Source organism: Schistocerca nitens, chromosome 3 (assembly GCF_023898315.1).
Source record: "Schistocerca nitens isolate TAMUIC-IGC-003100 chromosome 3, iqSchNite1.1, whole genome shotgun sequence".
NCBI classification, from domain to species: domain Eukaryota; kingdom Metazoa; phylum Arthropoda; class Insecta; order Orthoptera; family Acrididae; genus Schistocerca; species Schistocerca nitens.
Window position 1 is genome coordinate 774,389,220 of NC_064616.1, and position 25,218 is coordinate 774,414,437.

The following is a 25,218-nucleotide window of genomic DNA, read 5'->3' on the forward strand; positions in this document are numbered from 1 at the left end:
GTTCCAGAGTAGGCTTAAAATTCAAAGTATATCAATGATAAAATTCACTAATGGCATTGTTGTTTTCAGTGACTGCAGGGAAGAATTGCAAAACCTGTTGAATGGAATGAATAGCATACTGAACACAGAAAATGTATTGAGAGAAAACCAAAGAAAGGTAAAACTAATGACAAGTCGCAGAAATGATATTAGCGATAAACTTAACACAAAAATGACAATTAATAAGTAGACAAAGTGAAGGAATTTTTCTACTGTAGAAGCAAAATAGCAAGACAGATGAAGCAAGGAGGATATAAAAAGCAGACTAACACAGGAAAAGACGACATTCCTGACCAAAAGTGATCTATTATTATCAAACATTGGCCTTGATTTGAGAAAGACATTTAGATTAAAAATTTGAAATGCAGCATTGTATGGAACTGAATTGAAGGGGGGAGGGTGCAGTACACAAGAAAATCAGAATTATTGAGGTGCAGTTCTCTAGAAGAATAATTGAAAATTTTATGAACAAATGAGAAGAAAAGAAATTTTTTGGAAAACACTGGCAGAGATCGGACAGAGGGATAGGACTGCATTAAGATATTAGGGAGTAACACCAACGGCAGTCAGAGATACAACTGTAGGGGAAGACAGAGGTTTGAATATGTCCAACCCATAATTGTGGACACTGGGTGCAAGTGCTGCTCTGAGGTGATGAGACTGCTACAGGAGAGTAACTTGGCAAATTGTGCTGGGTGCATCAAAGCAACATTTATGATAAAAAGAAGAAAACCTCAAGTGTAATTCTGGAAGGCCATACTAACTGCATTGCATTCGAATTCTGGAGGACCATACTGATTTCATTACACACAACTATTTTTCTGTCACAGTTTTCTGTAGATGCAGAAATAATATCACACAAAATCTGGAGAAAAAAAGATTGGATACTGCTGTTGTACTATCTCTTTGAAAATGTGACAGTAGAATAGAATCCTTCCTTTTGCATACTTCCTGAAGTGAAGTGACCCTTGCATTGTTTAACATACGATAAGATATTTATCCTTGCAAAAAATTATTTTGATACACTTTAAATGTATCTGTTGCAACATTATTAGAAGGAAGTACAGTAACACTGAACTGACCTTTTATGAATTTTGTCTCCATAATGTAGTAGGACATGAGGGAGATGTTCGGGTAGGTTACACCAAACAATTCTCCCATTTTGCAATAGTTCATTTATTCACGTCTTTACACAAGCAAGGCTTACAAAGAACTAACAGGGCCGTTTCGCCCAAAGATAATCTTAGTTTAGTTCAAAGACGATCCTCAAATCGATGCTGGTGTTGACCTCATTGGCGCCACATAGCCCCCCCGCCCCCCCCACCTGCAGTACAAAGTACTCTTGAGAGGCCGGGGGGGGGGGTGACTATGGCATCGGCAGGGGTGGTCCGCGGGAGCCAGACCACAGTCAGCTCGACAGCGTCATCGGGGAGCTGTGTCGGTAGATGTCATGAAGGAAGGTTCGGCCACCGAACCTGGAAGTCGTTGAAGTGCGCCGGGCGTCGTACTGGGCATGCTGGTCATGCAGCGACAGGGAGGCCGGCGGGTTGCAGGTGGAACGGAGCAACGACGACGGTGTCTCCGGTGGGTGTGGTGAACACACGAAGCATGTCCAGGTCGACGTCGGGCGAGAGGGGAACACATTTCACATGTGGCAGGGAATGGCGGAGGTTGTGTCATGAGCATCGCGTAGTATTATAGAGATGTCGTGGATTATGTCCGGGGGGACAGGCACAAACACCTAGAGCGAGGGCACGATCAAGATGGGGGGGGGGGGGGGGCATGTGAGAAACCTCGACAGGGTGAGATAGGCAAGAGGGGAGAGGTCGAAGGGCCTGGCGGTGAGGGTGTGATCGTGAGTAAGCTCGACGTGGGGAACATGTGATCATTCGAGCGGATCTGTTTGTATCGACATGATCAAAATAAAGTTAATTCATTATAAATGAGCGAATACTTAATTTTGGGTTTGGATATTACCGTACGTAACATCTCGATTCCTACACTGGTTCGGAAGAACAGGTTGAGTTGAATTCCTCGGGGCACTGCCTGAAACAAGCTGTTGTTGCTGTAGTAGTCCAGGAGAGTGTGCCTCCTGGGGATGAGGCGATGATGGCTGGTCAGGTGGCAGCGTGAAGGTGACGCATTTTGGTTGAGCGTGATCCGTCGTGACGCAGAAGTCCGACGCAGGTGAGACACCGTAATGTGTTGATTGCGGTTGCGGAAGCTCAACACGTTGCGGTTGTGTTCGGATTGACGTGTCGTGGAAGACCGACGCTGATGAGGCACCGGGATGTGCCGAGAATGGTAGCGGAAGCTCGACCGGTGCCATCTGTCCAGAAGCACAGTGTGGAAAATGATGTCGAACATCGGACGAAATGTGGGAATGTTCACAGTTTGTAGTCACTCCACTCAAAACAGTGTGCGGATAAGGTGAATGTCGTGGCACAAAACACTGAGGCGTAGCAGTGGGACGGAGATGGAGGTCAGGCACAGATAATAAGTTATTGTTCCTGTTGCAGGCCGAAGTATTGAAGCAGGAAGGCATGTGCTGATGCTTAACTGAGGCAGGTGTGGTCGTGGTCGGATGCTGAGGAGATTGACCTGTGAACAAAGCAGTTCCAGCCACATGGCAGGAATTCGTGTGGTACTGCACGGATTGTGGCATGGCAAATCGTTGTCCTGGCGGTGGTAGGTTGTCCAACGAAGCATTTGCAGAAATCGGCCTTGGTCCCGCACTGCACGGAGATCTGTAAGAGGTAACTGCACCGTCAATGAGGGAGGGCACATGTGGTGGGAACAAACGCATCAGATAGCCGGAGTCATGCACACTCCTAACCTCACTTATTGTTGCAGGCTCGAAAACGTCCAGCGAAATCGGCGTAATCGTCGAGTGCGAGGCATCGTGTTGCAGTCCTGGCGGGTGTACATCGCCCGCAACACGATGCATGTCGATCACCAAATCCGTCGTTAGGCGTTGGGCCGAAGTCATTGTTCGAATGCTGTGTCGAAGTATTACACGCGAACATAACTGACGCGGAGGCGGCGGACACAGTAAAACGGTGAAAACGGAAGACGTTACAGCTCGGGGTCACCAGTGAGGGAGATGTTCGGGTCGGTTACACCAAACAATACTCCCATTTCGCAATAGTTCATTTATTCACCTCTTTACACAAGATAATCTTAGTTTAGTTCGAAGACGATCCTCAGATCGATGCTGGTGTCGACTTCATCGGTGTCACAGACATAAACAAACAGGTGGAGCACACACCTTAAATTTATTTTAATTCGTCCATTGACTTTTTAGTGTGTCACACCTTTTAATTTTTCTGTAGTTTTTATAAAGCTGTAATTTCTGTTCATTATTGGACATGTCCAATGTTTAAATTTAATTCTGTACAAAATATTCTCTTGTGATTGCCTAGCACATTCTTTCCTTGCCACCTATCTTATGTGCTTATTTTATGCTTTTTCTTTTTATCACCCCTACTAACAAATGTTTAGAGTGAAAAAATTGGACTTCAAACACCTGCAGTGCCTTTGAAATAGCATTTATACATTCCATATGAGCAGTGGAGCTGTACACATGTATTCCAATTGTTTTTAGTCTCAGTTATGTGTATTTGTAGATTGCATGCATTTTTTACTGTGTTAACCTGTGCTTCATTTTTGTGCATGTTTAAAGTATTTTCAAAAATTAGTGCTGCTGCCTCATAGCAATAAGCTGCACAATTTATTTCCTTCATACAGAAAATAGAGGATTTTGTGTAGAATAATTTCAGAGCCAGTAAGAGAAAGATGCCACCAAATAGTTTAATCTTTCAATAGTATTTTGATGAGGCATGTGGCGTCATGGTTTAAGTGTTGCTGGTGTGATATTACATCACTCAGGTAATTTGAAATTGTGCGTTGCCATGTTGAACATGTCATAAGTGATAAAACCATACTTACATGTAGTAATTTCCTTAAAAAAGAATAGAACAAAAAATCCAAAGCACTCAGAGATGCAAAAAAGGCCTGTGTGTGAATAAAGCGATTTGTAATAAACAAGTAGTGACCATTTTCATAATCATTGTAGAGCCTGCAATGATGCAAACACGATGGGAGGGAGACTTCTGAAATAGTGATGCAGATGGAGGTGCATAATCTTATAAGCCTAACAAAAGTTAGGGCCAGAGTATACTAAGCAAGGGGATAGGGGTGAGTAGGATGAAGGTAAGAATTAGCAGAGGTGAATGGTTGAAGAACAGGATGTTTGCAGGAGTGAAGGGAGTCTCATATGCAGTTTCATCTCTACAATTCAAAGAAGCTAACAGCTATACAAATAATCTTGTCTCTAATGGAAGAGAATATAGCCATGATGATCACTGGGTACTATCATTGGAGGAATGCACAGAAGAGGTCTTACGTCTGCATTTTGAAATGGGTGTGATCCACATGGTAATGCTTTGAGAGCTAGCATAAAGACAAGACAATATTTTATGTATTGAATAGTTTGTGGAATACCCTTTTATTAGTGGTTTGGAAGGATTTTGGAGAGATCCTCTTCATTTCAGGGCACAATGGATGGTGGTCAAAACCATGGGCACGGTATGGGGTTACAGTGTCTCAATCTATCATGGTACTGTGTAATAACGAGGAGGAAAAATGTGACATGGAAGATCTGTTTTGGGCTATGTATTGAGGGTGACTGTGAGGGGAATCAGATTTGGGGAAGGGCTGGGGGTAATGACTTGTCTGTGAAGGCCTTGGCAGGACCTTAGCATAGTGATAAACTTATTACTTGCACCTGCAGATGTTTTATCTGTGTATTGATTTGGGGTGGGGGATTCTGACTTACAAAGAGGTAGTTACCAATGTGGAGATATTTTGGTGCTTGTTGGGTTCCATATGAACAGAGATTTTTGTGGAACCACATCCCCTCCGACTTGCACACTACCCTATGTGCTAAAGACATCTCAGGTGCCTCATTATTGTTGATTTCTGTGATCCTGTATTAAACTGACCACCAAATACATCCCATTGACTGCAGCCTTCCTCTGTATGTTAATGATACATATCAATGCCTCCACTGCCTTTACAAAGTTACTGTCGAATTACTGTGCCTCTCTGTTTGCCATTGTTGATGCCACCTGCTTGTAAACTAATATCTCTCATGCCAGTGGCCTTGCTGCCATCAAACACTATCTGTCCAAATCTCAAGTGACATGAAATGTAAGGACCATCATTACATGGTACACCTCTCAGTCAGTACATCTGAACTACACAATCTCTGTGCTTCATCTGTCTTCCATTGTGTTCTGAAATTGTGACCATCCACCTCAGAATCCTTCATACCATTCCCAAAGCTGTCATTTGTGATGGACCTAATCTGTACAAATCTTGGTTCATTCTTATGGTATTCCTGCTTTGTCTCCTGTCCAACCAATTTATCGTGAGTGTTCACCGCCAAAGTGATAAGCTAACAGTCATTCTCACAGTGAATTACACCAACCCTTTACTGGAGGTGGCTAGGTGACACTCTTCGCCACATTTCATTTGCTTTCACCTATTTCCATGATAGATCTTCTAAAGTCCACACCACATAAACTGTTTTCCATTGAAGATATTTGGCAGACATTCTAACTATAATTCAGATATCTTAGTTTAGTATTCCCTTAGCTTGTCTAAATCAGTTTAGTAGAACATTTTCTTTAAATTGGTCATAACCAAATGGTTTGTACATGCTGCTCAGACTGAGCAAGTAATTTGTGATGAATAATTACATGGTCAACAATGTGTTAATCACAACCAGATTTAAAGTTTGAGTACAGGTTTCTACTGTGCCAGTATAGTGATATGCCCAGCTTTTGAAATGGTGACTTAACAATATAAACAAAGTGCTTCGGATCACTGGTTTTTCTTATTTGATTTTAAAATAGTTGCAGTTTTAGCTCCATTGTGTGAAGGGTATTTTTAAAATGAGGTCCATTTTAATAAGAAGAAAAATACTGTAAACAGCATTTGAATTTTGTCTTTATACCTGCACACATTTATCTACTTTTCCACGTGATTACTATTGTTTTTCAGGTGTTTGTCATTCCACTCAAGAAGTTTTAGAATTCTTACTTAATTCCTTTGGCCCCTATGGGGCGTAGGGTATCTAGGAGAATTTGCCATCTATCTCTGTCTCTGGCCATTTCCCTCAATTCCACCCAGGTCTTGCCAACTCTCCTTGCTTCCTCTTCCATGTACCTTTAGGCCTGCCTGCCTCTCTTCCTTGTTTCTTGAGGATTCCATTCCAATGCCATCTTTTCGATTGATCCATCTGGTTTTCGGAATTTATGCTGCAGCTATCTCCATTTTCTATCACGTATCTGTTCTTCTATTGGTGTCTGGATTGTTTTTCTCCAGAGATATTCATTACTTATTTTTTCTGGCCACCAGATGTTCATTATATGCTGAAGATACCTATTTGTGAAACTCTGCAACTGTGTTGTTATCTTTTTATCAACTTTCCAACTTTCACTGGCATACAGGACAGCCTTCACATTGATATTAAAAATGCAACCGTTAGTGTGCATGTGATGTTTCTGTTTCTCCATATTGGATACAGTTGCATGAAGGTAGTATAGGCCTTCTTTACGTGGCTCTTCACTTCTCCAGCTCCACCATCTTTTGTCAACACGCTATCCAGACATGGGACTGAACTCACAATCTCCATTTGCTGCTCCGCTACAAGCAGCAATACTTCTACAGTCCCAGAATGTATCCTCATTTCCTTTGTTTTACCTGTATTTATCTTTAGCCCAGCAGTCTCCTCTCCTTTTTTAGTGAGCTTAATTTAGCTTTCATATGTCAGCCTTTGAGCTAATAAAACTATGTCATCTGTGAAATCCAAATCCTCCATACATTCATGGACTCCCCATCTCCTACCCACAGTGACTCTTCTCATAACTGAGTCAAAGACAGGTAAGAAGAGTATAAGTGTAAGCTGTGATATTATACAGTCCTGCCAGACTCTAGTTATTACAGATCTTTGATGATGATTAGAATCTTCTGTGGTGTACCATACTTCAACACCAGCCACAGCACTTGATGTTTCACATAATCAAAGGCATATTCAAAATCAATGAATTCCATGTACATGGTTGCCTGAAATTCTGTGCTTTGCTCTAAAATGATCCGAAGAGCACTAATAAGATCAACACAACTGCATTGTTCCCAAAACCAGCCTGTTCTTTATGCAGTCAGTTTTCAACTGAATCCTTAATTCTATTTAAAATAAGTGGTGAGGGCCTTATGGTTACTGATAGCTGTGTAATACCATGCCAGTTGTTACAAGCCAACAAATTTCCTTTTTTGGGAACTTTACCACCAATCCACTTTTCCATTCATTTGGGGATTTCTGTTCCAGCCTAATATTCTTCAGCAAGGGCTGAAGCATTTTAACACTACTTTCGATATCGGCTTTTAACAGCTCTGGTGCTATGTTTTATAGGCCAGGGGTCTCTGCATTTTAGGCTTCTGAAAGGACTCCTAGTTTCGCCCATTGTTGGACTTCGCAGATTATCTTCATCTGCTTTGAGTTCCTCTGGAAGATCCCTCACCTGTTCCTCTTGGTTATCTTTAATATTTAACAGCTCCTTGAAATGATCCTCCCATCTCTGTAGCTGTGCTTGTTGGTTTGTAATCATCATCCCATCCTTGCTCTTAAATGGCCCTTCACACCTACAGTTCTTCATTGAGAGTTGTTTGACGATGATGTAAAACTGCTGGGTGTACACAGCATTGGGAATAGAAATGCAAATGGTGAACTGCTGATACAGGTGTGTACTGAGCATGACCTAGTCAATGGAGGCACACTGTTTCCACATCACAACTGCCATAAGGTAACATGGATTCCACCAGATCATGTTACTGAAAATCAGGTAGATCACAGCCGTAAGCTGCAAGTTTCATCGCTGTGTGCTAAATGTCAGAAATAAGAGATGTGCGGATGTTGTAAGTGACCACCACCTAGTTTTGGCGGAGTTCAGATTGATAATAGTGGCAAATAGAACACAGTTGAATCACAGTAGCAAAATAATAGATGTGGTAAGGTTAAAAGACCAACATATAAAAGAAAGATTTGCTCTTTAACAACAAAACAGCTCCCAAGTTCTGTCTGATGAAAACTTCATGCAGGAAGGAATTAAAACAGATTTGCAAAAATGTGAAGACAGCTATCTAGTTGTCTAAGAGAACAAGTTAGGATACAAGACACATCAATAGGAAGAATGGATGTCTAATTATACGTGGAATGAAATTGGCTACAGGAAAGAACTAAAAAAGTGATAAATTTTTGTAAGACAAGAGTGCAGTAGATCAAAGGGTATAAAGAAAAGAAATTTTGAATTCCGATTTCAAAGAAGTCTGCCATCTGTGAAGAAACTCATTCCATGTCAGCAGGTTTCACTTTTTCACCATTGCTGAACCATTGACTTCGAAGGAACTGCTTTACGTATGGAAACAAGTGAAAATCTCTGGGTGCTAGGTATGGACTGTAAGGTGGATGATCCAGTTGTTCCCATCTGAAAGATGTTATCAGATCTTGTGTTTTTGCAGAAACATGTGGTCTTGCATTGAAATGGATCATCCTCATGTCAGAAGGCATTAAGTCGCACCACAGGCCAGAGTTTTCTTGGGGTCACACGATATGCATCAGAATTGATTGTTGTCCCTCTTGGCACTAACAAACTCCCTTTCCTGTCTCAAAAGGCAGTTCTGTGATCTTTCGTGCTGACATTGTCTGTTTGGCTTTCAGTCTTGTTGGCAATGTCTCCATTTCATTGACTGTTGCTTGGACTCAGAAGTCGTGTGAGGCACCCAAGTCTTCTCTTGTTACAATGTGTTATTAAAATTCATGTCTTTCCTGATTTATTACGTCAAATACAATAAAGTGCAACCAAATCTGTTTCTTTTGTGGTCATCAGAAAGCAGTCTTGGAACCCACCAAGAACATAGCTTTCGATAGTTCAGTTTCTCCAAAACAATGATGTAGAAAACTGACCTTGAAACCTGTGGAAATTCAATTGATAACTTTGAAATCATGAATTGTCTTGAATTTTGCTGTCCACATCACAAACCAAATCTACAGAAATTTGTCACTCACTGTGTGGCTCATCATGCTTATTAACCCACCCATCCTTGAACATTCTCACCCACTTTCAAACTTTACTGTCATTCATAGCATTACTACCATAAACTTCACAAATCTGACTGTGAATTTCTGCTGCTGCCACCAAGTTTCTTGTAGTCAAGTATCTAATGAACTTAAATACTATGAACTTGTACAGTTCAGTCCGCAGACAGAGAATAATGCTGCAATTGACATCTAAATGCATCAAAACATGCTGAGAGCAGACATGAATGCACACTGTGGTAGTGACACATCATTCTCACTCTTGTTCACCGAGGGACCTTATATATAAAATACCCCTTGTATATAGTATGACTTCTGCATTACTGTATAGCTACTCATTAATTTCAAAATCTGCAGAATATTTGTTGGTGAGTGTTCGTCCTAACCAACACATATGATGTTAAGATCTATTGACATGCCTTTTTATTCTGATTTATTGCTATTTCTGTTATGATTAGACTAGTTGGATCCACTTCCCTCACGTCTATGAGCTATCCTGGTCATACGTACTTTTCAGTTATTCTCTGCATAACATAAATTACTATTGCATCAGCTACTTTTGCATGACATGTCGTTTGCATCATGAAACAGTTTTTGTAACTGCGTTATGTCTTGGGTAACTTTCTTTGTCAACCCTTCTTATTTTGAGAACATTGCTGAATGTCCAGTTGATTCAGCAGACAGAAGACTTCATCACTATGTTTGAAGTGTGTTTCAGAACAGTAGTATGTTTCTAGTTATATTTCTACTCACAACTAATGTTTTAACTAATTACGATAAATACGTTTGGTCCACGTAGAGGTAAATACTTTTATATGTTGCAGAAGACACTATCTTGTCCGCTTGTGTACCGTAATTTTTGTTGGCATTAGCAGATGAGGTTATGACTGTAAGAATCATTTAATTAGTAATCCTGTGATTAATATTGCTCTTTATGTCTGTGTTTGCAGTAGGATTTGTAAATGGAAATATTACATTTTCAAGCGTGTAATGTGTAAAACTGAACATATGAGATCATCACAGCCGAAGGAGATATTCTCATCGTGAATAATCTTGAGAATTTCTCAGCAGGCTCTAAAATGATAGCAGATACTTCAGTTACATGAATAAAATGGCATGGGAAGAAAAGAAACACAGTTGAATGTAGCACTAAATATATTAAATAAAAACCAACTTGTGGTGCCAAAAATTGCAGAAACATATTTGGAGAGAAATATGTAAGAAATAATTGTTTTGTAGAAAATGATATAGGTCAGTTTGACATTTGCCTTAATTATAATTATGGGTTCAAACTCCATCTGTTACACAGTGTGAACTTTTTCTTGTTTAAGTGTTAAGATATTATTATTATTATTATTATTATTTGGCATCTGACTCCCTTAAAAGTAAATTTTTTCATGAATGAGTGTATTTGGACTTTGAAACTGTAACTTGTAATTTTTTTAATATTTCAGATGTTAAACATGAATACTTGCATTATATTTCAAAACCTGTGTCAGTTGATGATCTCTATTTGAAGAGAAAGAGTCATTTAGAGAGAAACTGCCCTGTGCAGCATCCACAGTTGCAAAAGGATCTCCTAGACCATATTTTAGTTGACAAAGTACATAAACTTCTATACTGTTATGTTCCAAAGGTATGTTTACTGACTGTAAATACTTAAGAAAGTTTGTGTTGGACGTGAAAATACTGTTTTGACAAACAAATTGATTCATTCATTATTCAATAGAGGATCAGTCTGACTTACTTTTCTTGGTGTTGCTAAGCCAAGTTTGCAGGATACCTCAAAAACCTCTTTAAACCTTCAATGTATTTTAGTGTTGGATCTAAGTAATTCATATATATGTGGCAGAACTTCACGTGGATATAATCTTGCTCTTTGTGTGTTGGTATTGTAAAGCATTATGAAAAATTAACACCAATTACCAGATTCAATAAAATTCAATAATATGTTGTACATACAACTGCCAGGACTTGTGAATCATCTAATATGATAATGGCATCAGGCCCCACAACTTATTTAAGGATTTAAAAGCTATACATGATGACAAGATAAATACTAAAAACTAGTTGTGTAGCTTTTACTGTAAAAAGTTCAGTATATTTAATGAATGTAATGCAGTTGTTAAAATGATGGAAATAAATTGTACATAATATTGGGGAATATTCAACTTACTAAAATTTAGTTTGTTTTAACTTTGAAATCTTCAACAAATTCACCAAATTCTGTACCTCATGAGTGAGAGTAACTACCTTTTTTTCAAATACAAATGACTTCCAACTGTGTAATTTGAGGTCTCAAGAGGCAATAAATTCATAAATGAAAAACCTTCATACGACATGACAGATGCTGCAGAGACAATAAACAATACAATGTAGACAATGGAAGCACTGAAAGTATGTAAACTGGAAAGTGTCTCAAAGCGGAAAGAATTCAGTGTATCAGCATCAATGGAAAGATATTAAAAGCGAATATATCCTTAAGTACCCATCAAAGAACTGTAATAGTTGTGCCATTATTCATTGAACAATAATGACTAGGTAGATGATGGCAATTGTTCTGCAGAAATGCTAACAGATGATGATCTTGTGTACAGAGGTATATTGATAGATAATTACTGTAGATCACGGGAAGACTATGTAATGAATACTTGATGAAAATAGTGGCAGCTGATGTCCAACACATGATGACCCAGCAAGGTGGTGCAGTGGTTCCCACACTGGTTTGCATTTGGGAGGATGATTGTTTGAATCCCTGTCCAGCCATCTAGATTTAGGTCTATGGTTCTTTTGAAAAGGACATGACTGATTTCCTTCCCCATCCTTTTGTAGTCTGAGCTTGTGCTCCATCTTTTCATAATTCAAGTTTGTGGGCCGTCTCTAATGACCGTGCTGTCAACGGGATCTTAAACTCTAAATCTTCTTTCCATCTAGTGTAAGAAATTGACCTTTTTTAACACATTTAAGCAGCTTAAAAAGTACTATTGACAGGTACTCCAAGAAATTTCTTTTCCACTTGCCTTTCAGTTGCTATAGATGATATTACTTTCATTTTAAAGCAATATTTTTTGTAAGTATGTATATATTTAATCCTGCAGTATTTTTCTTTATAATTCATTAGTTATGCTACAGATTAGTATATCACATTTGCATTTGAAATATTAGTATGTTTAAAAAGTTCCATAAAAAATCATTTAACAAAATAATCTTTCAGTATTAAATATTTTTCTGCTGATTTTATGTACCAATTGTCACATCCTTTCCTTCGTCTACTGTGTTTCATGTAATTTAATGAAACAATTTTCTTTTGCAGGTAGCCTGTACGAACTGGAAAAGGATTTTTATGGTTCTCTCTGGCAAATCAAATACAACAAATATACTTAGCATACCAGCAGATGCAGCGCATGATAAGAATTTGCTATTGAGGCTCAACAGCTTCTCAGATTCTGAAGTGGAATATATGCTGAAAACATTTACAAAGTTCATTTTTGTTAGACATCCATTTGAACGATTACTCTCAGCCTACCGGAATAAACTGGAACAGCATTATCTCAGCTCCCAATATTTTCAAGCACGTTTTGGTCGGTATATTATAAAGCGTTACCGTAAACACCCATCAGAATATGCATTACTTCATGGTGATGATGTCACATTTGAGGAATTTGTTGCATATGTTACAGATCCTCAGAACAAAGCATTCAATGAGCACTGGAAACCTATTTATAGTTTATGTCATCCGTGTAGTATACACTATGATATTATTGGAAAATATGAAACATTATATCAAGATTCAGATTATATCTTAACAAAAATAGGAATGAAAAACTTAGGATTTCCATATACTTCTAAACCATCAAAGACTACTGTAAATATGCACAAATATTATAAAAATTTGACAACTGAAAGTATTTGGAAGCTCTATAATATCTATGAATTGGATTTTAGGTTATTTGGTTACACATTTCATGATCTTACTGAAAGCTGATGTCAGCTTGTGATATAGTTACTATTTTTTGTACATACAAATATAAACCAAAAGAATGTAATCAACAAAAAGACATAATCTATCTGGTCAACATTTACACAGTAATGAGTGGTCACATTTATTCACATTGCATTTCTTCTCATGTGTCCATTAATGAGGACTTCAGAACATACTGATAATGTTCCCTAGCTTTTGATGAAGTTAAATTTCATATACATTGACAATGAAACTTTCCATTGTATTATGAAACTCTCAGATAGTGTGAGAGGAAAAATTTTGTTTTCAAGATTCAGATATTGTATTGAACGTTGACAATATATTTCTGTGGCAGCTGTTTTAACAGATAACTATTCTTTGAGACTGTGATTACAAGTTTCATTACTTGCTAAATGTTAGTGTTTCACGATTAAATAGTTTTCAGTGTACACTGAATGTAGGTCATTTTTCGGAATTCACTATCGGAAGAGAAAATCACATGTACCCTGTGTATTTTTCATATAACTTTTACTTAACTGCTGTTGCTTTAATTTGTGTATGCAGTGCTTAACTTCGAAAAAGTTCATTACTGTGTTTGATACTTTGTTACTAGAGTGTCTGGCTTTTGGAATCATCCCAGTGGTGTGAATTGCTGTAGATGTAATATATTGTAAGAAATAAAGGTAGAGAGATCCACTTGTTCTTTGAGCATAGCTCATCAAGTGCAATTAAGGTTTTGTGCAAAGTAGTATTAATTTTTTTTTATTTTAAGCTTATTAATTGCAGTTGTCTCTTAACTATGAAAAAAAGCCCTCCTGTTATTTGTGCAGTTATCCATTCCTCTGTTAGTGTCATATATTGTGTAAGCTATGATTCTGGAATGAGCATGCAGTTAGAACTACTAGTGTTTTTTGGGACTCAACAAGTCGAAAATCCTGATACGACGTGAGAATGTGTTGCTTCCCACTCCCTGCTCTGATACCAGTGAGGTAAAGCTGGATTGTCAGCTGTATTTTCTTGCATTCTGTAGCTTTGTTGCAGTGCTAGTAGTTGTTGCTTATCTTCATGTGCTCTTCCTACATGAAAATTTAAATATTTTTTCTGATTCATTCCTGGAAACGGTATCTGCTACTTAACTGGTATAGCAAATTGCTCTGCACAAACTGTCATACAGAGAATGCCCACATAATATGACTGTTGGCAGACACACTTCATTTGAAGACCTTTGTCCTAGCCAGGATGTGAATCATCCCATTTTGTGGACCTGGGTGCCTAATTTTTCTTAGTTCCCTTATACACTTCTTAATGTTGTGACACTACATCCATCCGAAGACATTTGCATCGACATTGCAGTCGGATCTTTAGAACTTATGTATGTTAATGTTCAAACTAAATAGTTTACGGTTTGCTCCTCTGAAGTCGTAAGCTTCTACAAATACTAGTTATTGTTATCTCAACATTGTGGAGGTTACTTTGACATCTATTGCATCCAGGCCAAAATATTATTTGCAGTATAATGGTTTGGTGAAGGAATGTCCCTTTGCTTCTGCACAACTTTATCATCTGAAAAGGGTGTTCTGCAATGCTGTCAACAAGTTCTACCCCTCGCTCATCTTTTTTGTAACACTGTTGAGGTATGGGATTGGCATTAGTATTAGGCATCAAAATGTAGTATTGGTGTCTGTCTAATACTGCAGCACCAGTTAACAAATCCAGCTCTGGATGAATTTTGTGAAAACATTGAAAGTAAATGTTTCTTACAGAGCTATGACTCTGATAGTAATTTCTAGCTCCTTGCACAATTGATGATTTTTGTCGCAGTTGGAGACAACTGTGATTGCTACTAAGTTTTTTTTCCCTAGTATATCATCTAAGCTGTAGATGGTGTTCGTGCAAATTTCTCAGTTTTCATTAATGGCTCCAGAATGCACAATATATCTATCCATAATTCTGCAGCTGCCTTCAAAATCTGTTATTTCAAAGCTACATCTTGTAGCCCTCATCTGCTCCACTTTTGTCAATCTCTTTTGCAGTCCATCATTGACATCTAATGTGAAGATGGTCTCTTGGAACTGGCTGCACACCTTCCATGCAAAATTGCCAAATCCCAGAAAACATGTTATTTGTTTTCTGTTTCTTATTGCCAGTGTCACGTAATCTATTATTTATTTATCTCATTACTTCATAGAACTTTTTAATTCTGCTGATTGGGGCTCCCTTTGCCATAATCTGTGCTTTAAATTTCAATTTGAAGCAGTATTTGATGTGTTTTCCCACCACAAAAGTACTTTTGACCTCTTATATAAAGGGGATGCATTTAGTGGGTGCTTGACATTGACAGTTTTTGGTGTCCTTCCTCTCCACATTAGTTACACAACACTGTTTTCAGTTTACAGAATTTAGCAATATGATGAAGGTTATTGCAGTTGGAGGACTTTTGAATCATGAGTAAATGTTTTCTAGTGATTGCTGTAAAGTCAGTGTAGGCGTGGTTCGTCTTCAGTAGTAGCTTTCTCATTTTTTGATTCATTTTTATGTTATGGGTCGACATTGTCCTGCTGTCTCACATTCTAAATGTGTTTCAACTTGCTCAAATGAATATTCCACCAGCTCAACATCTTTCATCTCCGTTAGTTGATCATAGAGGACAAAAAGTTGACATCTCTTGTGTGATAGGTGGCATTGTATTTCCTTGTTATAATTTTGATTTTTACATCTTGCTCTGTTCCTATGATAGCACTCCTTTGTGTACTGATGATAATTATCTTTAGTTTGTCTCATTACATAAATAATGTGCTTGTTTGTTTCTTTTTTCTGCTAGACTCTCATATTGGTGACTGACTTCTGCTTAGTATAGGTGACTGCCATTCTTGCATATTATGTTGGTATTTGCCTCTTATTTAACTTTTCTTGTAGTCAGACATTTTCTTTTTCAAGTCGTGAGTACTATTTGGTATCAGTTTCTTCTTTTTGTTTGATTCCTAATTTCAATTGATTAGTCTAGTCTGAACAATTGTCCATATAGTGCTTCTTAAATTCAGCAAGTTTCTTTGTATACATTTTCTTATTGGCAGTATCCTCTGTGAATTTCCTAATCTCATTATAGTTACATTCTAGTCATTAAGAAAGATGTGTCAGAGTTGTGTATTTTTTCTTCTATGTGTTACTGACTTTCAGTGAGAAGAACCCAGATTATTGACTAGAATTACAGAGTGCATTTCAGATGTCAGCTATTCCCAAGGCCATTTTTCCCTAAGAGCACCTACAGGATGTAGTGCCCAATGACCTCACACTCTTCTTGTGGTGTGATGTACTGCTTGTTGAATGTATCAACCATCAGCTATTTGCCACCACTACCCCACCATACAAGCTTGACAGCAAGGACATTACATTTCATGACCTCTCACAAACAAACAAGAAAGAAAGAATGAATGTAGCCGTAATGTCCAAAAAAGAAAATGCAGTGTCAGTCAGACTCCAGAATACTCCAGTGTAACACCCATTCCACTACTTGGAAGAAACAAGTTAATGATTACTGCTGCAGCACCATTTCTTGCCAGTTACATAATTGATATTGTGAAGACTTAGTAACAGTGTAACAGTTGTTGCTTGGGTCACTTCTACAGAAATGCAAACACAAACACAGTACTTAGTCTAACTGCTACTGAACATCATCATATAGTGCATGGTCTTTCAATAAGCCCTAAGCAGTTTAACATGAATATTTCATAAATGGTGCTTGAATAAGTATTGCTACAATTCATCTACTTTTGGCATATGTTCAGAAATATGCCATGTGTCGAATATTTGTGTGTCTGATCAAATAATAATAAGCAGACAAGATGAAATGTGGTAGATTCAAGAAATTACTGAGGAAGTGCATGGTATGTTTTGAAGGTAATGAATAAAAATAAAAACAAAGTTGAATTATTTCAAAATAACTGTGAAAGAGAATACTGAATTCTGATAACTGAATTGTCATAATAGTGGTAATTTGGTTGGGAAAATATTTTTGTTTTATATCGGAGCTGTGGTGTTTACTAGATGCAAATCATGGTCTATTATTAACAATATGCAATGGTTTGGAAATGAGAGAGGAAAATGAAACTTCATGCCACTAGTAATGTCGTTTGTCATCAAAATACATGCATAAGTACTTTTCTGTGACATCATATAATGCAATAGTCATTTAATAGGCTACTGTTTCTGTAAAATTACTTGATAATTAAGTAATGTTTACAAGCCATATCTTATTTATTCAGTTTCTATGTAGGTGATTTCTTTTGTATTAGAAATGTGATATTCATTGTGTCTTTCATGCTTCTAGATTGAAAAAATTTTCATTGCATTCTTAAAACTCTTGCCTAGTGTTGATACATTTTACAAATTGGAAGCTTGATTAGTAGATATAGTGTCATAGTTAAATCCTGTTGCCAAAATCAAGATTGTAATGAATTAATGTGTAGGTGATGTCTGTTGCTCATTACATATTTTAAAAAATAAATATATATCAGCAAATTGTATTCAATTTTTTAATACATAAATGTTCTGTGGGATATTATCCTCTCAGTTATAGTCATAAAATTCTTTGAAACGACATTCAGGAAGTTACTGTCAGGGCTTCCACACAGCTGTTTGAAGGACTTCCTTTATATTGTTTCATACAGGCGTTTGTTTGTTTAGAACAGCTCAGTGTCGGTCAGACCGTCAGTGAGAGCGCACCGCTAGTTCCTGCTACTAATAAGGCGAGTACACGATTCACTTGTTACATATTTTTATGGGTTTCAAACAGGAGTGACTGCAGTAATGGATAGGAACTGTGATTGTTGTGTGCAGACGCGAGCTGAGTTGGCGACCCTTCGCTCACAGCTCCAGGCTGCTTTGGCTTCCGTCACACAGCTTGAGGCTGCTGCCAGGGGGCGTCACTGTGGGGTATCGAACGCGGGGATGCGAGGGACGTCAAGCACGTCCCACATGTCCTCCGATCGGTCCACTGCTGTGGCCACCCCAGGTACTGCATGCACTGAGGTTGACCCTTCACCCATGGTTGAGTGAGAGATCATTCCAAAGTCTGGCAGGTAGCGAAAAACTTTCCGAGGAGCCAATCATAGGGCCTCCCCGGTTCACTTGACGAACAGGTTTCGAGCGTTATCTGTGGCTGACGATTTCTCTGAGCCAGATGCAGTCGTCCACTCTGTTCCAGAGGAAGCTTCTCGGCCCGCAAGGGATGGGCATTCACAGAGGGTGGGTTTGCTGGTAGTTGGGAGCTCCAATGTTAGGCACATAATGGAGCCCCGTTAGGAATATGGCTGCCAAGGAAGGGAAGGAAGCCAGTGTGCACTCCGTGTGCATTCCGGACAGAGTCATTCCAGATATGGAAAGGGTGCTTCTGGATATCATGAAGAGTACAGGGTGCAGCTAACTTTAGGTGGTGGCACATGTTGGTACCAATGACGCGTGTCGCTTTGGATTGGAGCAGATTCTGCCTGCTTTCTGGCGGCTAGCTGAAATGGTAAAGATTGCCAGTCTTGCTTCCGTGATTAAGGCAGAGCTCATCATCTGCAACATCGTCGATAGAACAGACTGTGATCCTTTGGTGCAGAGCCGAGTGGAGGGTCTGAATCAGAGGCTCAGGTGGTTCTGTGACTGTGTAGGCTGCAGATTCCTTGACTTGCGCCATCGGGTGGTGGGTTTCCGGGTTCCGCTTAATAGGTCAGGAGTCCACTACCCACATGAGGCGGCTACACGGGTAGTGGGGGCTGTGTGGAAGGGACTGGGCGGTTTTTTAGGTTAGAGGGTCTCAGGGAACCACAGAAGGGATGTCCGTCTAAAAGTGGGCAGGTAAAACACAGTAAGGTAGTTGTAGAAATGATTGGTATTATAGTTGTAAATTGTTGTAGCTGTGTTGGGAAGAACCAGAGCTCAAAGCCCTAATAGAAAGCACTGGAGCTCAAACAGTTGTAGGTACAGAGAGCTGGCTAAAGCCGGAAATAAGTTCAGCCGAAATTTTTTCAAACGATCTAACAGTGTTCAGAAAGGATAGATTAAATGCAGTTGGTGGTGGAGTATTTATTGCTGTCAGATGTAGTTTGCCTTGTAGCAAAATTGAAGTAGATAGTTGTGTGAAATAGTTTGGGTAGAGGTTATACCTGACAATCGGACTAAACTATTAATTGGATCGTTTTACCGACCCCCTGACTCAGAAGATATAGTTGCTGAACAGTTCAAAGAAAACTTGAGTCTCATTTCAAATAACTACCCCGCTCATACAATTATAGTCGTTGGTGACTTCAATCTACCCTCAATATGCTGGAAAAATTAGACGTTTAAAGCCAGCGGCAGGCATAAAACATCATCTGAAATTGTACCAAATGCTTTCCAGAAAATTATTTTGAACAACTAGTTCATGAGCCCACTCGAAGCGTAAATGGTTGCGAAAGCATACTTAACCTGTTAGCAACAAATAATCCTGGACAAATAGTGAGTGTTGAGACGAATACAGGAATTAGCGACCACAAGGCAGTTGCTGCTAGGCTGAATAGCGTAACACCTACAACCAGCAAAAAGAAATGCAAAGTATATCTATTTAAAAATGCTCTTAACGCTTTTTAAGAGACAGTCTTCACTCCTTCCGATCTGATCATGTAAGTGTAGAAAAGTTGTGGAATGTTTTCAAAGAGATAGTATCGACAACAATTGAGAGATATATACCATATAAATTAATAAGTGGTGGTACTGATCCCCCATGGTACACAAAACGGGTTAGATCATTGTTGCAGAAGCAATGAAAAAAGCGTGCCAAATTTAAAAGAATGCAAAATCCCCAAGATTGGCAAAGTTTTACAAGTTCGAAATATGGCGCGTACTTCAGTGCGACATGCTTTTATAATTTCCACAATGAAATTTTGTCTCGAATCTGGCAGAAAACCCAAAGAGATACTGGTCATACATAAAGCACACAAGTGGCAAGACGCAGTCAATACCATCACTACGCGATACACTGATGACAGTGCCACTAAAGCAGAGTAATTAAACATGGTTTTCTGAAACTCCTTCACCAAGGAAGACAAAGAAAATATTCCTGAATTCCAGTCAAGAACAACTGCCAAGATGAGAAACATAGAAGTAGATATCCTCGGTGTAACAAAGCAGCTTAAATCACTTAATAAAGGCACGGCCTCCGGTCCAGATTGTATACCAATCAGGTTCCTCTCAAAGTATGCTGATAAAATAGCTCCATATTTAGCAATTATATACAGCCACTCACTCACAGAAATTTCCGCACCTAAAGACTGGAAAATTGCTCAAGTCACACCAATACCCGAAAAGGGAAGTAGGAGTAATCCGCTGAATTACAGTCCTGTATCACTAATGTCAATTTACAGTAGGGTTTTGGAACATATACTGTATTTGAACATTATGAAGTACCTCGATGAAAACATTTATTGACACATAGTCAGCACAGTTTCAGAAAATATCGTTCTTGTGAAACACAACTAGCTCTTTATACTCATGAAGTAATAAGTGCTATCGACGGGGGATGTCAAATTGATTCCATATTTTTAGATTTCCCCGAAGGCTTTCGACACCGTTCCTCACAAGCGTCTTCTAACCAAACTGCGTGTCTACGAAGTATCACCTCAGTTGTGCGACTGGATTCGTGATTTTCTGTCAGAAAGGTCACAGTTCGTAGTAATAGACGGAAAGTAAAACAGAAGTAATATCCGGAAAGTAAAACAGAAGTAATATCCGGCATTCCCCAAGGAAGTGTTATAGGCCCTCTATTGTTCCTGATCTATATTAACGACATAGGAGACAATCTGAGTAGCTGTCTTAGATTGTTTGCAGATGATGCTGTCATTTACCGTCTTGTAAAGTCATCAGATGACCAAAACAACTTGCAAAATGATTTAGATAAGATATCTGTTTGGTGCGAAAAGTGGCAATTGACCCTGAATAAAGAAAAGTGTGATGTTATTCACATGAGTACTAAAAGAAATCGGCTACATTTTGATTACATGATAAGTCACACAAATCTGAAGGCTGTAAATTCAACTAAATACTTAGAGATTACGATTACAAATAACCTAAATTGTAACGATCACATAGATAATATTGTGGGTAGAGCAAACTAAAGACTGCAATTCATTGACAGAACACTTAGAAGCTGCAACAGGTCTACTAAAGAGACTGCTTACACCACGCTTGTCCGCCCTATTCTGGAGTATTGCTGTGCGGTGAGGGATCCGCATAAGGTGAGACTGACGGACGACATCAAAAAAGTACAAAGAAGGGCAGTTTGTTTTGTATTATTGCGAAATAGGAGAGATAGTGTCACAGACATGATATGTGAATTGGAGTGGCAATCATTAAAACAAGGACTGGATCTTCTCATGAAATTTCAATCACCAGTTTTCTCCTGCAATTGCGAAAAAATTCTGTTGGCACCCACCTACATAGGGAGAAATGATCATCATGATAAAATAAGCGAAATCGGGGCTCGCACAGAAAAATTTAAGTGCTCGTTTTTCCCGCATGCCTGAGAGTGGAACGGTAGAGAGACAGCTTGAAGGTGGCTCATTGAACCCTCTGCCAGGCACTTTATTGTGAATAGCAGAGTAATCACGTACATGTAGATGTAGATCTATCTCATTAAGTAATAAGATTCAGTTTAGTTGTAAACCATCATAACAATTTATTATGAATTGACATTTTGATTTGGAGAAGCAACAAAAGAAGATTTATATTCACACAAAGAAATGTGGATGAAGCTTCAAGTATGTTGATAACATACTTTATTTCATATGGAAAGACACTAAAAAAAAAAGAAGCAAAGTTATTTTACTATTTTCTTTTGTAAAAACCGTATGCAGGGGAGTTTTTCTTCCTATTTGCCCATTGAAGTTTTGCAGCAGTGTGACGTGCTGTGCATGAAGGCAAAGTAATTGAGTCACATTAGGAATATGATTACTGTTTAGACAAATGAGGAGTAAATTAACTTAGGTTAGGTTAGGTTAGGTTAGAGTATACTATTCAGAACTGATCACTGTAAGAAATAGACATTGCTGACATCTGAAAGTAGTAGTTATTTGGACAACCATAATGTGTATTTGGGTATGCAGGTGACATGTAATGTATAACTAACATTAAATTTACAGTTTTTTTTACTTCATTTGTATTTATTTATTTATTTATTTATCAATCTACTAGCTTTTGGGATGTGCCCATATTGTCGCCTCAATAGTGGAATGTCAATTATGATGATAAAAATGTGAGGACAACACAATACCCAATCCCAAGTGGAGAAAATCTCCAACCCAACTGGGAATAGAGTTTGGGCCCCTACGTTTAGTAATCCACCATGCTGACCACACAACTACCGAGGCGGACGTTTCATAGAGTTGTGCTGAATGATGCTCTTGATAGAAATTTATTATTCTTTCGTCCAGATCAGCGAAAGTTCTACTGTGTTTAGGTATTCAGACATTTTTATGTCACTAGTTTACATAATCTTTGCCTATTAGAAAAGAAATTTTGTAATATCAGAATGTTTTGAAACAAAATTGAACATGAGGACTGACTGATCAGGTTTTGAAGCAGGTGTGCATGTGAGATAGAGATATTAAGACAATTTTTGAACTGCATTAATTTCTGTAGCAACAATCTTGTTTAGATTGGAGCAGTGCATATTTGAAGGAGGAAATATCATGTACATTACTTATAGAATGCAGAAATGGATTAATAAAAGCATTAACAATCCCATTGGCCAGGGGACTTAACACTTTGAGCACGTTGCCAGTGCGCTATACAGGTGAGTGTCTACCACCCACCTGAATGTCATTTAGTGTCTCGTGAAAGCCATTTCTTCACTTAGTGTGGAGTTACTTCATTGTTCTGGTGCCAGAGGGCATCACTTACTGACAATCTCGACCTAGTGGCAACTGAGAGAAGTACAAGGTCCGAGTGTTTCGTAGTTCATTTGCGCGTGTTTACGAAGCTAAAAAATGGCACATATCAAGCTGACGGAATCTGATATCTTGGATATTTTATATGGGGATCTGGGATCAGAACTTGAAGATACTGACAGAGAGCATTCATACTCTCCAGAAGAGAGTACGAATGTCTCTCTTCCAGTTTTCTGTAAAGTGAGTATTTATTCCTACATTTTGTATTGTAAGCATTGCTAACTATTTCTTTTCCACTTCTGACATTTGACTATTGATGTACACATTTATTTCATGTAGACGTTGGTACAGACCATCAGTCTGCCTATCAGCAAGTGAAGAGAGCAAGATTGGTCGGAAGCAGGTGATCAACCACAACTGCCCATATTCCAGGAAGAAGTCAGTGTTGCCTTGCATTTTAAAGATGTCATTGATGAGTTTCAGCATTTTAGTTATTTCTTTGATGACTGCACAATTCGACCCATCAAAAGTGAAACAAATCAGTATGCTGGGAACACTATTCAACAATGAGGCGTAAAGGCAGTCTAAAAATAAACTCTGTGTCCCATAAATGGTCTGCGAAAAAGTTACATGAAATTCACTGGTTTTTCAGTATTATTTTGCATATGTGCATCCTCAAATTGCCAAAAATCAGTGATTATTGGTCAGCAGACCCTTGGATTCATGTTAAACTGTAACATGTGTACAGGCTCTGCAGGGAATGTTGAGAAAAGTATCCAGAATCTTGTACACAGGTTGTGTTCAGAGTACTTTGGCAAAGGACACTGTATATATATATATATATATATATATATATATATATATGGACAGATACTACACCAGCTCCTCTGTCATGGACTTGCTGTGACAAAATAACACACACTTGCAGTGGGAACATAATGAAAAACAGGAAAAGTTTACCACATCTATTCATCACTGAAACTAAAAAAAAAGAGATAGTGTTAAAAAAAATTTCCATCAACAAAACATTCCAGTGAAAACCATTCCGCTGAGAGCCAAGGGAGGAATAGTGGACGTCATAAAGCCAGATGTAATCACTGAATACAGTGACAATAAAATGTTTTGACAGATCGGATAAGCTCTTCAGCTACTATCCATATGCCCAAAAGACTGTTAAATGGTGGGGAAAATACTATTTTTCCACCTTTTTATTATGTCAACAGTCGACAGCTTCATCCTATATAAAGAGAAGACCAGGAAGAACATCCGTAGTAGAATTTATGAGTGTAGTGAGAAAGAAACTGGCTAAAAAGGGAGGAGATATTTCTGTGCAATAACCAACTTTATCCTCACAAACTGAAAGGACATTTGCACACCATTTTCCAGAGAAAGTTCCACCTAGTGGAAATAAGGTGAATACAACTTGATACTGCAAGGTCTGTTCAGACAGAGGCAAAAGGAGTCTGGTAAGTGCATCAGGAAGGAAAGTAAATGGTGGTGCAAGATCTGCAATGTTGGCATTTGTGTCCCACAGTGTTTCCAGGATTACCACACGAAAATTAATTACATGTGAACAACAGAAAATACTCGTAGTTACAGATATCTAGTTTTAGGTCTTGTACTAATTTTGTGAATATAGAATGAGTGGTAACTGGGTCACTCAATGGAGAGAACACACAAAACTTTTCTTTTTCGTGATTCTTATAGGTTTTTACTTCTAGTTATACCCTTTGTTTGTATTGTATATTCCAAAATAAAATCATATTTGTCTAACATGCAATGTTGAAAGTGTTAACCTGTCCTTATAAAAACCAGTAAAATATGAATTGCAAACAATTACTAGCATAAAAAAAAGTTGCATAAAAATTTCATTGACCTCTCACACTTGGTAAGTTGCTTCAGTGAACCATTCATGATCAAATCAAATTTTTCTTCTGTAAATACAATCTGTTAGATAGTATACAGATGGATTCCAAATAAGGTGATTCATAATAATGGCAGTAGTAAGTTTCCTCATGAAATGTTGAGCAGACAAGACAAAGTAAACTGTCATTGGGACTTTGAGATTTGTCTAAGACTTTTAATTCTTTGAATTGAACTGGGCACTTATAGAAACCAGAAACTTTCTATAAGGGAACTAGCATTAGTTTCCT

General features: G+C 38.3%; 1 protein-coding gene across 2 annotated transcripts in view; it reads left to right on the plus strand.

The window, feature by feature from the left end:
• LOC126248780 (carbohydrate sulfotransferase 11) overlaps positions 1 to 17,629 on the plus strand; it is a 41,963-nt gene extending 24,334 nt beyond the window's left edge. Inside the window, exons 3-4 of one of the 2 annotated variants that reach the window (XM_049950152.1) lie at positions 10,654 to 10,835; positions 12,513 to 17,629. In XM_049950152.1, coding sequence (XP_049806109.1) covers positions 10,654 to 10,835; positions 12,513 to 13,184 — 854 coding nt within the window. In that variant the 3' untranslated portion in view covers positions 13,185 to 17,629. Of the gene's footprint in view, positions 1 to 10,653; positions 10,836 to 12,512 lie in introns of those variants that run through there. The other variant, XR_007545536.1, reaches the window with a different exon arrangement.
• Positions 17,630 to 25,218: the final 7,589 nt, after the last annotated feature.